This window comes from Pinus tabuliformis, chromosome 5_1 (genome assembly GCF_031772625.1).
Source record: "Pinus tabuliformis cultivar Carrire ecotype Pingquan chromosome 5_1, CPIR1, whole genome shotgun sequence".
NCBI lineage: Eukaryota > Viridiplantae > Streptophyta > Pinopsida > Pinales > Pinaceae > Pinus > Pinus tabuliformis.
This window is the reverse complement of record NC_142305.1, coordinates 10,386,318-10,399,382: the sequence shown is the minus strand read 5'-3', so window position 1 is coordinate 10,399,382 and position 13,065 is coordinate 10,386,318. Positions and strand designations below refer to the sequence as shown.

Below are 13,065 nucleotides of genomic sequence, written 5' to 3'. Positions count from 1 at the left end.
TTTTTCATTTTAAAATAGATTTCTATTTTAAGAAATTTGATTTATTGGAAATTCTCAATGTAGACTAATTAATTCTAAATATAGACTGATTTAATTCCACATAAATACCATAAATTATTAATTCTAAATATAGACTGATTTAATTCCACATAAATACCATAAATTATTAATGCCATACACTTTATTTTATTTTTTATTTTAATAAAATAAAATATTTATAGTAAGTTACATTAACCTTTTTATTTTATATATATATATATATATATATATTTTATTACGATACATCAATTTTTTTATTTAATTTATGTTTTTTTTTTGTTTTTTTTTTAAATGTAATTTGAGAGTGAAAATATTAAACATTAGGATTACGACGTTCCAACAACTTCGATACCAGCATTACCATCGTTTACCATTGTATATTGGGTAAATTGAACTGGTTGTGTTATTTCGGCGCTCTAGAAAAGTTGCAGGAGGGCCATTTTTGAAGTGCCAAAGAACAGCCATGGACAACAAAAGTATTCTGGTGATAGTATCTGCATCTATGGCTATTTTGGTAGCAGTTATCTTCTCACCGGTTTTCAGAACATGTAAGGTTGTACTCTGAATTCATAACTGCATTTCATGCCTTACATGAACTTCACTCTAATGAATGAATGTCAATTGCAGACATGCGGGGGAATGCGATAACGGCAGACTTAGTGGTGAAAAATGCTGTAATTTACACGAGCAACCCATCGTTTCCATGGGCAGAAGCCATGGCCATTCGCAATAATCGAATCCTTGCCGTTGGGAACTTTTCTTCTGTGCAGGTTGGGACTCAACTGTTTGTCAAAATCCTTCCGTTTTCCTTTCTTTCCTCCAGTTGGGTTTTTATCTTAGTACTTGTCTTAATATGTGCAGGTTCCTTTTGATTTTTTTCATATAGTATTGTTCCGTACCTAAACAGTCATAGGTGAAGTTTCTCAGTTGGCAATATAATTGCTTAAATAATGGGTTTCACATGATTATATTCACGATTCTTCAAAGCCCAGCCCAATTCATTATTTAGGTAAGTAATTATATTCTCCACGAAACTTCGCCTATAGGTGTTTAGGTACGTAACAAATATTCAATCTGCTGCTTAGATTCTGAACCAATTATTATAGTTCCATATTTCTGTGTATTATATATGAATGTGCTCGTCAACATATGAATGCATGTAAGCTTTGGTTTTGGGTGATGACTAACATGAACCTAGTTTAAAGTATTAGAAACAGAGCCGTTGTGGTCGTCTGCTGAATTTTGTGCATGCAGGAATTTGTTGGCCAATGCACCCAGTCTCTCGACCTCCATGGGAAGATTGTGGTTCCTGGCTTTATTGATTCGCATGTGCATTTCATCTCCGGTGGTTTGCAGGTATGTAGATTTCTGTGCAAGTGGGCAATCATCTTTCAGCCCTAAATTTGGAAAACCTTTGATTCTTAACCTTGGTAAACCTTTGATTCTTAACAAAGGATTTCACTCTAGGGAGTTTTTTAACCTCCCTAAATATTTTGTGTTTCTAAACACGAATAATTAGCAGATTTTTTTTTCAGGTATCCCAAAGCTAGGGTGGGATCCCTTGATGTAGTCTTAGGTGGGTCCTAATGTTATTGAGTCAATGTATTTTTATCATATTAGATCATGTGTCTTGTGTTGCAGAATTTGGTTGAGTCTAAAGAGGTCATATTTATTGTAAAATTTTTATCATATTAGATCATGTGTCTTGTGTTGCAGAATTTGGTTGAGTCTAAAGAGGTCATATTTATTGTAAATTTCCCCTTCTATGGATAAATGTAAAAAATATTTTGGTGAATGATTACTCAAACCAGTGCCAAAAATATTTTTAGAGGGTGGAAAATATGTTTAAAACGTTTATCCACCACTTATCACTCCATTACGAAAACATCCCTTAAAAGAATTTCATGAATTCCCTTTTAAAGAAGTGAATTAAAAAGTGAACGAATTTCATGAAGTTCCTTTTTGAATGAAGTGAATTAAAAAGTGAACTTTATGGATTCACTTTAAAAATGAAAGATCTCCTTTAACAAAGTCAAATCGCATTTTGTTTTTAAAATTTCATGTGGAGAAGTTATGTAGAACAACATAAAAAAAATTCAACGCACTGAAAACCTCAGAGCTGGCTCAATGCACAAACAAACGCTCAGGACACTACAGTAGCCACACCAAGAGCAGAACTCGGCTTCATGCTTTCACACCTTGGCTAGTCCTCATGTGATTCTCAGGTTGTATTACCAACTTCCACCTCTCGTCACACTGTATGGCAGCTAGCGCGCGCTCCTTTTAACCCACATCGATCTCATATTTTAGCAAATATCAGGGCCAATTCTTAGCCGCACTAGACATGGCCTTCGACTCATCAACAACTTCAACACACAAGAAACGTAGGGCCAATCACTGTTGGCGCTTTACTCCAGCGCATTGGTGATCCAGATCAGCGTGAGCAACTTTAATCCGGAAACAAGCATCTCTGATCTGGAAACAAACATCAGCACTGCTACTACCAAGATTCTTCAGCTTCGGCACCAAGGATCAACAACGAGATGGGTACTATCATTTGACTTGGTTTTGCTGCAGATGATGTGACTAATGTGCATGATTGGAGTTCCACTTTTTTATGTGCACATGTGTGCTTGGGATTCCAATGTTTAGAGTCTACTTAGCCTCTTCACGCCATCAGAAACCTCCACATAGGTCTGCACGGTTAATGCCTTGGGGAATCCCTTACACTCAACAACTAGCAACACTGTAATAGATGTCAATTATTGGATGCAAACACATAAGAATTTATCATATTCTACACTCTGATATTTGAAAAATAAATACTCACACACATTATGTATCTATGTACGAAGAATAGAACATCAGATCTTTCTCATCTTTCTGGAAAGAAATGGCGAAGACTCGGCCCCAACCTTCATTTCTTTATTTACTGTCTATTTCACTTGCAAAAAGAATCTACTGCCAGAAATCCTTTGATCATTTCGCTTCGAATTGAATTGATACTCAGAACTTTGGTAATCTGGATCGGATTGGCAATTCAGGGGTTTTTAAGGGGTTTTGAGAGCTAAATTCAGAGGCAGTTTTACTAGTATTACACAAATACTTTAGCGATCAAATTGGAAACCATGTCTGAGCTAGTCTACGGAAAGAAGTCACTTTTTGAAGATATGCATACTCTGCCACCCATCTCCAAGAGGCTTCACTGTTCGGCTAGTAATTCACCAATCTGATTCTCTTCCTATTCTCCCACAAGGAGCCCCACAACAATATATATTCATAACCAAAACCACTCTACCGATATTGGCATTCCAGTGGAAAAACGGGCTGCTAATGACCTTGCTCCTTGATCCAGTTCAAAGCAGCGATGGCTCCGACTCCATACAGTGATGTGAAGGAAAAATACTCTCATGTACGATTTTCCTGCGAAATTCAATTCTCAGTGGCTGCACAATTGCAGCAGTAAGTTAAGCTCCACCGCGTTTAAAAGGGGCGCCTCTTCATCTTTATCAATAAGCAAATAGATTTATTTTTTTTCTCAGCAGGCTATTGCTCATATAGCAATTGAAGAAGCTCTGATACCACATATTGAAAATAGAAATTAACTCAGACAAATAGATAAAGCACACATAAAAACCAGACACACAATATTGGCGGAAAAAGGCTGAAGCCTCATGCTTCCTCATGTATTATCTCTCATTCATACATTACCATTCATTAAAAAAATTGAATATAGTGTTACAAATAAATAGATGAGAGACAGTGTTCTCAAGATAGTGCGTGCTATCTTAGACACTTTTGGTTGAGATAATTTCTCCTTTGATTGAGATAATTTCTCACCAGACACACACCAATATAGGAGTTACCTAAACTAACTCCTATCTTAGAGGAACAACCCAAGAGTTAGGCACAAATTCCTAACTTGGAATATTTAATTAATTAATTTATTTTTGGATTTATTATTGTTTTATGAGAGAGTCTAACACTCTTAAGTCTTTTTATTTGTTTTCTGGAAAAAATGAAAATAAAATTAATTTTCCATAAATTATCAAAAAAATTAAAATGAGAGAAAAATTAATTTCTCTCCAAGTTGAAAATAAATTTTGGAGAAAAGTGACCTTCCTGAGGAAGAATAAATTTGAAGGACTCAATTCCAAGGAGAAAAATCCCTCAAAAATTCGTGGGTCCAAAATTAAATTCTAAGGTCCCCCATTAACGGAAAAATCAATTTTTTGAGAAAAATCAAACCTTTCGACCATGGTGGTTAAGTCAAGGATCAATTTTCAAGGAAAAAAAGTTGGAAAAATATTTTTTAGACCGGGATCAAGGCCTTCATCGACAAATTCGAATTTTTCTTCCAGATCAAGGGATAGGATTTAATTTTGGCATGGATCAAGCAACAACTGGCCGTTATTCTCCGGGATCAAGTCGAACTAGTGATTTTTCCACTTGGAGGGTTCTCACATTCTCATTCTTCTATATAAGGAAGCTATTGAGCTCCTCATTCATCATGACGACTCATCAAAAAATCATTTCGAGGACGCTGTGAGTCAAGCTCTGCTAGATGTAATTTCTATTTTGAAATAATAATATCAAAAGTCTTTGGGGGTTTATTCGTGATGGTGTTCCTCTTCTGTTTCTTGTGGCAATGTTTTCTGGATCATGTGCTTAATACTCTACTGAATATAATTGCTAAGTTATTATATCATTAGCCAACAGTTGGATTATCTATTTGCACATGTATCTTCATTAGTTACTAGGTTTAGAAAAACATTCTATCTCACTCGATCTAGCAGGTATCTCTAGATCTTGGAGGTTTTAATGTGTATCTAGCCCCTTTTGATCTAATAACTTCATTTCAAGTGTGTAGATATTATATGGTATTTAGATCTTGGGCATGAGGGGAAGTCTTCGGTTGGACCAACCAACTCCCAAGTCAAGAAACTCAAGAACCCATTGTGTTAAGTTTCCAGGGTTTATCTAATGACTGTTTTGGAGAGATTCTGGCCATGACATTAATATAAAATTCTATTTCATTCAATTATTTCGAATTTAATTGTGCAATAAAGATACATTGCTTATTAGAGCTTGTAAATTTCTTTTGTGAATATTGTAATTAATTTGTAAATTATTTTTTTGTAGATAAAACCCCTCTAAACCTTGTATATATTTCTTCATATTTTGTATACAACTATTTTTGTTGGGCTTTTCTTTGTATTATAGACTTGAAAGGGGAAGGCAAGGGTTTTGATTTCCATCATTAGATCTATCTTCTTGCAGGAGGATCCTTTTCAAAATTAGAGGATAATCGAAATTTCTGAAGGCCAAACCCTCATCTAGCCCAAATGACTAGGGTTTTGTGCCCAATCAAATTTTTTTATATGGGTTTTCAATTTATAACTCTGACCAAAGCCTTCCTTTGGTGAGGCTGCAAGCCTTGGATGGTTTATCTTTAAATTTAGATTTAAATTCCCTTTTTAAATTCCATTGATCATTGTTTTCGTGGAGTTGTAGGTTGAATTTTGCAAAAAGAAATCGATTTGTTAAAGGGATTTCTATCAACGTTTTGGCTTGGTTTTAAGACTGTATTTCTCTTGAGAAAGCCGTAGGGATTCAGGGCCCATTTTCTATAGGTTGTGAGTATTTTGTGGTTCTTTTTCATCCTGGCCATAAGCATGTTTTTGGGCAGATCGATTTTTTTGTGAAGCCGTTTTCAATTTTTCTAAGGAGCAAACCAAAATCTGGAAACTGTCTACCAATCTTTGAAGACTTTCCCTTTCATTTTTGCATGAATTTCCTTAGGGTTCGATTTGTTTCTGAGAGCCGTCTTCATTTTCTTGAAAGCTGTTTTCATTGCTAGCATCCAGGGGCTTGAGCGAAATTCATTTTAGAAGAGAAAACAAATAAAATTTTGAGGGAGGATTTGCATGGTAATTATATTCTTCCTAAAGTCTCCCCATGCGTATATTCCTCCTTTAGTTTAGATGTCAATTTTTGGAGTGTATCTCTTTGGTGAAGGTCGACTTCCATTAGTGGGATAAATATTTCTCATTATAAAATTGGTAAATTAAAATTAAATTTTTAAAAACCATATTCAAATTTATACCACATTAAACCATATTAAATTTCTCCTTAGTGATATAAAACCACTTTAAATTTTTATTCTCAAATCCACTTTGAGGAAAAGTTGTCCCCCCCCTTTTTTTTAAATTTCTTTTTAGTAACCTAGAGGAACCTAGCAGCCTGCCTTGACATGTAACTACGAGTAAACCTCTGGGGACTTATGATCTGTCCTCCTCCCTGTGGCCTGGGTCACAACAAGGGGATTTGAACTCGGGTCTCTCGAGTTTCAATGATTTCACATATCTCGGATTACCAATTGAGCTGCCCCTTAGGACGTCGTTCCCCTTTTTTTATTTGAGAGGAATATTCTTATTTTAATCTTAAAAAAGTTATCGTTAATGTTGTGGGGAGTGACATTAAAGTTCTATTTGTAAGTCATCCTTAAACATTCAAAAGGGGGTTTTTCCTTTATAATTTAATAATTTGTTTTTTTAGGGGGAGCTTGGGGCCCACCCCTTGCTATTCTTATCTCCTCTTCTAGGAGTAGCCTTTCTTTCTTTACACTATTTTTATTTTTATTTTTTTAATTTTCTTGCATTAAATAGAGTAACTCAATAACCTTTTAGATTTAGTTGCATTACAATAAGCACTTCATATGAATTAATCTAAGGAGCTTTGATTTATATTGAAATATAATTATTTTTGATTTGGGGTAGCATCGAATGTGCTCTAGCCATGAAAATTGGTGGAGAGGCTAAAGCACATGAGATCTCCAAGACCCAGAAATCGTTTGGGGAAATTCCACCTAGTTGGAGAGATATTAAAATAATTAATATTTTTAATGGGGTTCCTAAGTCTAAACTTAGGAAAATTAAAATATTAATGGGTATTAATATAAAATTGGGTGAGAATGTTCTAAATGACATGGATCAAGCCAAATCTAATCTTAGCCGTTGATTAGGGACTTAATCTCGGCCGTTGAAGACTCAATAGGAAAAGTATAAGAGGAGGCTTGAGGGTCAGTTGGAGATACACCAAGATTGATCAGTCAGTTCGATTTTCTGGAGCGGGGTTTGCTGAGAAAATTCGAACAAGTGATTTGTTGCAGCAAGGGGCAGTGAGTACATAACAGAGAGGCAGAGATAGTGCCTGAGGGTCAGCGTAGTGACAGAGAGGCTACGTAGAGGCAACTAGAGCCACACAGAGGCAGCAAAAGCAACGTAGAGGTAGTTGGGCCAGCGTAGAGGTTGAGGGGCCTGCGTGGGTGACGCAGAAGGCCAGAGAGTTGACGTAGAGAGGCAGAAGGCTGACGCAGAGGGTTCAGGAGCTACGCTGAGGCTAGCAGGGCTGATGCAGAGCCTAGGAGAAGCGCCGAAAGGTTTTTCGTGGGGTAGACTAGTGTTGAGAAGCTGAATATTTGTCTCTGAGAAGAGGTATTATTGCCGTGTAACAATCTCTGTTGGGTGAGCCAGTTCGACACCCTAGTTGTACTCAAGATTCTGCATAATAATAAAACCCTCAGAACTGCTGCACCGATTTTCCCAAGTTGGGTTTTTCCGGGGACGATTGTCCAAAAATAACGGTGTCCCTTGTGTGTTTGTTCCAGTATTTCAGTTGATGATCTGTATATGAGTTAAGGCTGCATTTGTGTTTATTTTCAGTATTTATATGTATAAATAACTTGTTAATGGAATAAACAAGTAGGTGAAATAAACCAGATAATGCAGTAGGGATTTCTAATGGGTCAGACTTAGAAATTTCTACAATTATTTGGCTAATAGATCTAAGTTATATTTCTACTGACGTTGCTTATCATCATTTGTGTAATTACTTGTGCGTTGTGATTCATATATGCTCTTAGCAATATTGGAGTAATATCATAAATAAAGTGACATTCTAAATCTAATCAATAATTCACTCACATAAAGAGCAATTTCCATTTAAGGCACTTGTGTTATTGACTTTATTTCATTGAATAATCCTTCATTCATGAATCATTCTTACAAATTGATCTAACTATAATCTTGTGTTCTAAACGCTTATCATAATCTTGGTTATAAGTAGATTGGTGTATCTTACATCTCTATTTGAAGCATCTTGATTTAATTGTCTCTCATTGAAGCATTTGAATTAACATTTGCATCATCATTTGCATCTTAGTTTTAGAATTGCATCCCTTAAAATTTACTTCCAAGCTTAAGCTTGGTCGATAGAATGATAGGACAACCTTCTCCACTATTCAATTTGAGAAGTTAGACCCCCAATTCACGGTTAGCACATGTGATCTTGTAGTTCTCTTGCGGGCAATTCCTTGTAGGAACGAAGGCACTAGGGTGGTTAGAACTCCTTGGGAGGTATTGTTAATGAGGCCTTAGCCTAGGGAGGTATTGTTTGTGACTAGCTTCAAAATAATTGAGGAGAAGACTTCACCTAGATTAGACATATAACTAAAGATAACCAAGATCTTGCATCACACCTAGTTTAGTTTTGCATTTCATTTGTCTAACTTTTTCTGTTCTTGCAACATTGTTATTATTGTGACTAGAGATATCCATTTGCAAGTTTTATAATTCTCATTGAGCATTGTTCTATCATATTTGTCTTATATCTACCTCATTGATCCTAATTGAATCCATCTTGAAACACATTGCTCATAAATATTCACACTTGCTTTAATTAATAATCAAGTTGCATTAATAGCGATTGCCTTGCCATTAGATCTCCTAGACTTGTTGCTTCAACAAGTTTTCCTTCATTAATCACCCTTAGGGATTACACCCCTTGACTTAGTTAGGAGAGAGTCTAAACAAAGTGAGTAGGGATCAGAGTGGCAACCCCCACCCTAAGCGTTGTGCCTTAGGTGTACACTTTAGGCGACAACATGAAGAATCTTGGCAAATGATAAGAAGGGGTTTGGAATAGCCCATGTTTTGGTATTGAAGACATCCTTGAAGCACTGTTGCAGACATCTTGGAGCATTTTTGAAGTATTTCTTGTTAAGTTTTGAATTGACTAAGTTGGAGCTTGGAGTTGTTGAGAGGATTGGAGTCCTCATTTTGACCAAGTTGGAGCTTGGATTTCTTCAATGTTGGAGCCTTGAAAAGTCAAAGATTTTGTTGTACAGGTTGGAGCCTAAAATTGTTGTAAAAGAGGATTGGAGTCCTCATTATTTTTGACCAATAAAATTATCTTTGTTCTATCTCTTGTGTTCATGTTTATTTTGTGATAAAAATATTAGCTGGCATAATATAACAATTGAAGGAAATATTGATTCACCCCCCTCTCATTATTCCCAACAATTGGTATCAGAGCTAGCTTCTTCAAGATCAATGTAACGACTGAAAGAAGGATTTTTGAATTACAATGGCCAATAAAGATGGTAAAGTCCCCCAATTTGATGGAACAAATTTTACCTTCTGGAAATTTAGAATGGAGTTCTACTTAATGTCTATTGGAGTCGAAGTTTGACGCTCTGTCACATATTGATACAAGATCCCATTTTCTCTATGTGGCAAATGCAAAGGCATTGAATTCTCTAGCAAGTGGTCTGTCAGATTCAAAATTCACTAAAGTTATGAGTATTATGCTGGAAACACTGAGAGGGGGGCTGAATCAATATTTCTTAGCAATTAGCACTTTATTAATCTTTTTTTAGAGCATTAGTTAATCTTTAGTTATTGTTATTATTCAGTAAAAGCAGTAAACAACAATGCAAATGATAGAGATAGTAGGCATAAGATTTTCAGGCGGAAAACCCCCTTCGGGTCAAAAACCATTGAATGCTTTTCTAATAAATTCTTTAATCTTCAGCCCCAATTGAAATGAAAGTTACAACTTCCTAGAATTCTAGAAAAGCATTCTTTTCCAGCTCCCACTGGAAGGACGCTCCAACGCCCTGGTTTTATGAGCAGTTTGCTGAAAGGATGCCCCAACATCCTAGTGAGGCCAAGACAATCCATCTGATTTGACATCATGTTGAGGCCAAGACAATCCATCTATGCCATTGTTCCACTAATGAGTAGATTACAAACATCTTCACCAAAGTGCTTGGAAGAGAAAAATTTGAAAGATTCAGAATGATGCTTGGACTCACCAACATCCCTTCAGGTTAAGGGGAGGAATGTTGACACCTAATCATGGGGATTGGGTGAACACTTGTAAATAATGTAAATAGTAAATAATGGAAAACAAAGAGTCATCGGGATGTGAAACCCAAGAGTCACTCCCTCATGTATATAACCATGAATAATCTTAATGAATAAGCACAATTGATTTGAGGAGTTACCTCCTGGTCTGACACTTCTTTTCGGAATTTCCATTCATCATATGAATGCTTAGTTGTACTTGCACTTTACAATTCTTTGTTTTAGTAGCCTTGCATGACTTCATCCAGATATTACTCAAAAATTAAATTAAATAGTACCTTGCTAGATGGCTTTCCATCATGTCATCTTGTTGGCTTGAATCAATATCTTACATTTTCATATCTCCAAGGCCTTTCCAGGTGTCAAGGGTCCTTTGATCTTTTTCTTCCTTTGTCAGAGTTCTCGTGCCTTCTTCTGGGAGATGTCTTCAACAAATCTGTCGGATGATGATTCCTAGTGACCATGGTGTCCTTTCATCTCTGATCTCTTTTCCCATATGATTCTTCATATGTTGTTTAGTCAACCACCTCATACTCCTTATGAGGACATTTCTCATGTTGACCTTTATTGGTGTGTGAATCATGCCTTTGAGCATATTATTAATGAAAGAGATCTTCCCTATTCTTGACCATGTTTTTAGAGCCATTCCCCATGCTCATTAATACATATGATGACATGACTTTTAAACTGAAAACATAGATGCATATATACCTCATCTTAGTTCTTTTCTTGATCATCTCAACTTCCTTTGACAACTTCCTAGATTGAGATTGCCTCAATTCCCTTTGTTTTGCTTCATCTTTTCTTGCCTGCATATCATCCTTTCTTGAATCCCTATGAGTGGAATTCCTATCGAGACATTTGCTTTTCCTGAAAGTTATGAACCTTCTATTGAAGATTCCACCGGAGGATCTTAGTAGTCCTCATCCTGCAAATGCTCCTTTTTGATGATAGTGGCTTTCTAAGATTTGATTATGATCATTCCTTTCTGCATTGATGAGGTCATTCAATAGCTACATCCTTCCTACATGAATATCTTTATCTGAGCTATCTCTACATAATGCTCCTATATTCCTGAAGATGCCAATTTTCATAAACCATGCATTCTATCCTATTTCTACATGTTCCTATGATACCCAAAACCTTGAAAGAAGACTTATGTGAAGAAGTTGACGTTAATCATAGTAGAGATCCGGAGGGTCCTCCTTTTTCTGCTTCTTCTCTTCTTCTTTCACTTCTTGGGTAATGTGTGCTTCTTCACGTTTCCTCTTATTGTTGTGTTGAATTTTGTAGCTTGGGAGGAACTCCAAGCCCGAGGGTTCAAGGTTTGTAGGGCAAAGCACCACAAGGGCAACTTGTGGGCTTAGAACCCAAGTATGCGGTTTTGGCACCCATCGTGTTTTGGGGAAATACCATGATGGATTCACGACATGTGATGGATGAGGATGATAGTGCTCGGAAAGACGTTTCCAACGCATCGAAAATTGTCCGAATCGGAGTTGCCATTTGGGAGAAATTGAATTTTGAAGTTGATATAATTATTATTGGATTTTTCAAGTAGGCCGACTTGAACTAAAATCCAAAAGACATGTCTCTTCATGTGATTCGTTGGAGGCCTTAAAGGCTATAAATTAAGGACGGATTGGAGTCATTTGAAGCATCCATTTTGGTGCAATACACTCCAAGATAAGCTCTGAAATTTCAGTGGAGAAAGAGGAAGGTCTAGCCATAGCAAAGGGAGCATAAGGAGAGCGTGGAGTTCCTGTTTTGGAGGTCGAAGTACAACTGTGATTGAGCCACAGTTTTGTAGGTGACAACGTGGCATTTTGGAGGGTTGTTTGGGCTTGTTTCAGGGTTGTCTTTATTGCGGATTGTTGGGCAGTGGAGACCGAGGAGCAGGGGCATATGTTGGAGGTCTGCGGATTTGCTGGAGTAGTGTGTGAGGGGTGCTGGATTGCTAGAAGAGTGTGTGTGGTAGGCTGCAGGCCATACCACAACAACAAAGAATAGCGAAGGTTGTTTTGAGGGCTAGTTCTAGCGTTTAACCTCAGCGTGGAGGAGTGTCCCTCCTAGCCAAGGCTGCAGTTTGTGAAGGCTGTTTGAGGGTTGTTCAGTGGTTGGTTAGTGGCTGTTGCAGCTTGCAAAGTGCCCTAACTAGGAACAAAATATAGCAGCAATACGACAACAAACCTGAAGCGTTGAGATAGAGGTGTAGTGGGTCAAATATTGACCAATCTTGGATCAGTTTGAGGAGAAATCTGTGGGAGCCAATTTGGAGGCGAGATTGGGAAATCGTGAAGCCTTCATTGGTGTAGATTCCGTAGTGACAGTGTCGGGTGCCATAGGACTGTTGGAGGGCAGCAAGTTGGCTACCCAAAGTAGCCCTAGACGAGCTATCTTGAAGGAAGAAGAGCAGCTGAAGGTTAGGTGAAGATCGGTGCCGAAGTGCAACACTTTGATGGACAAAAGTTGTTGCTAGCCTAACATTTTGGAGCTCGGGAATTGGCCAACCCAGAGAGCAGTTGATGAGCCTGTGTTCATTGTACCATACGTGACTTGCAACAGTGATAGGGGGCTGCCCTCCTAGAGTCTCGATATCTAGTGGCCTTGATGGACTAAGGCACTACTAGTGAGTAATACAGGTGCGACGGGCCGATAGGACAAGATACAACATAGAAACACTGCAACCAAGTTTGTCATTGTATCTTATAACCATAGACTGTTGTATTTATTAGATTTGGATTAATATAACGAAGATGGTGATTGTACATTGTACAATTTTGTTTAAAACTGTGTATATTATGCATATGTGATTTAC

The 13,065-nt window shown here is 37.1% G+C and overlaps 1 protein-coding gene across 4 annotated transcripts in view; it reads left to right on the top strand.

Moving 5' to 3' along the window:
• The first annotated feature begins 379 nt into the window (after positions 1-379).
• The window catches only part of LAF3 (Amidohydrolase family), a 320,467-nt gene continuing 307,781 nt past the window's right edge, over positions 380-13,065 (top strand). For 2 of the 4 annotated variants that reach the window (XM_089431665.1, XM_089431668.1), the window contains exons 1-3: positions 381-587; positions 667-809; positions 1,294-1,395. In XM_089431665.1, the coding sequence (XP_089287791.1) occupies positions 503-587; positions 667-809; positions 1,294-1,395 (330 nt within the window). In that variant the 5' untranslated portion in view covers positions 381-502. Of the gene's footprint in view, positions 593-666; positions 810-1,293; positions 1,396-13,065 lie in introns of all 4 variants that reach the window. The other 2 variants (XM_089431667.1, XM_089431666.1) reach the window with 2 other exon arrangements.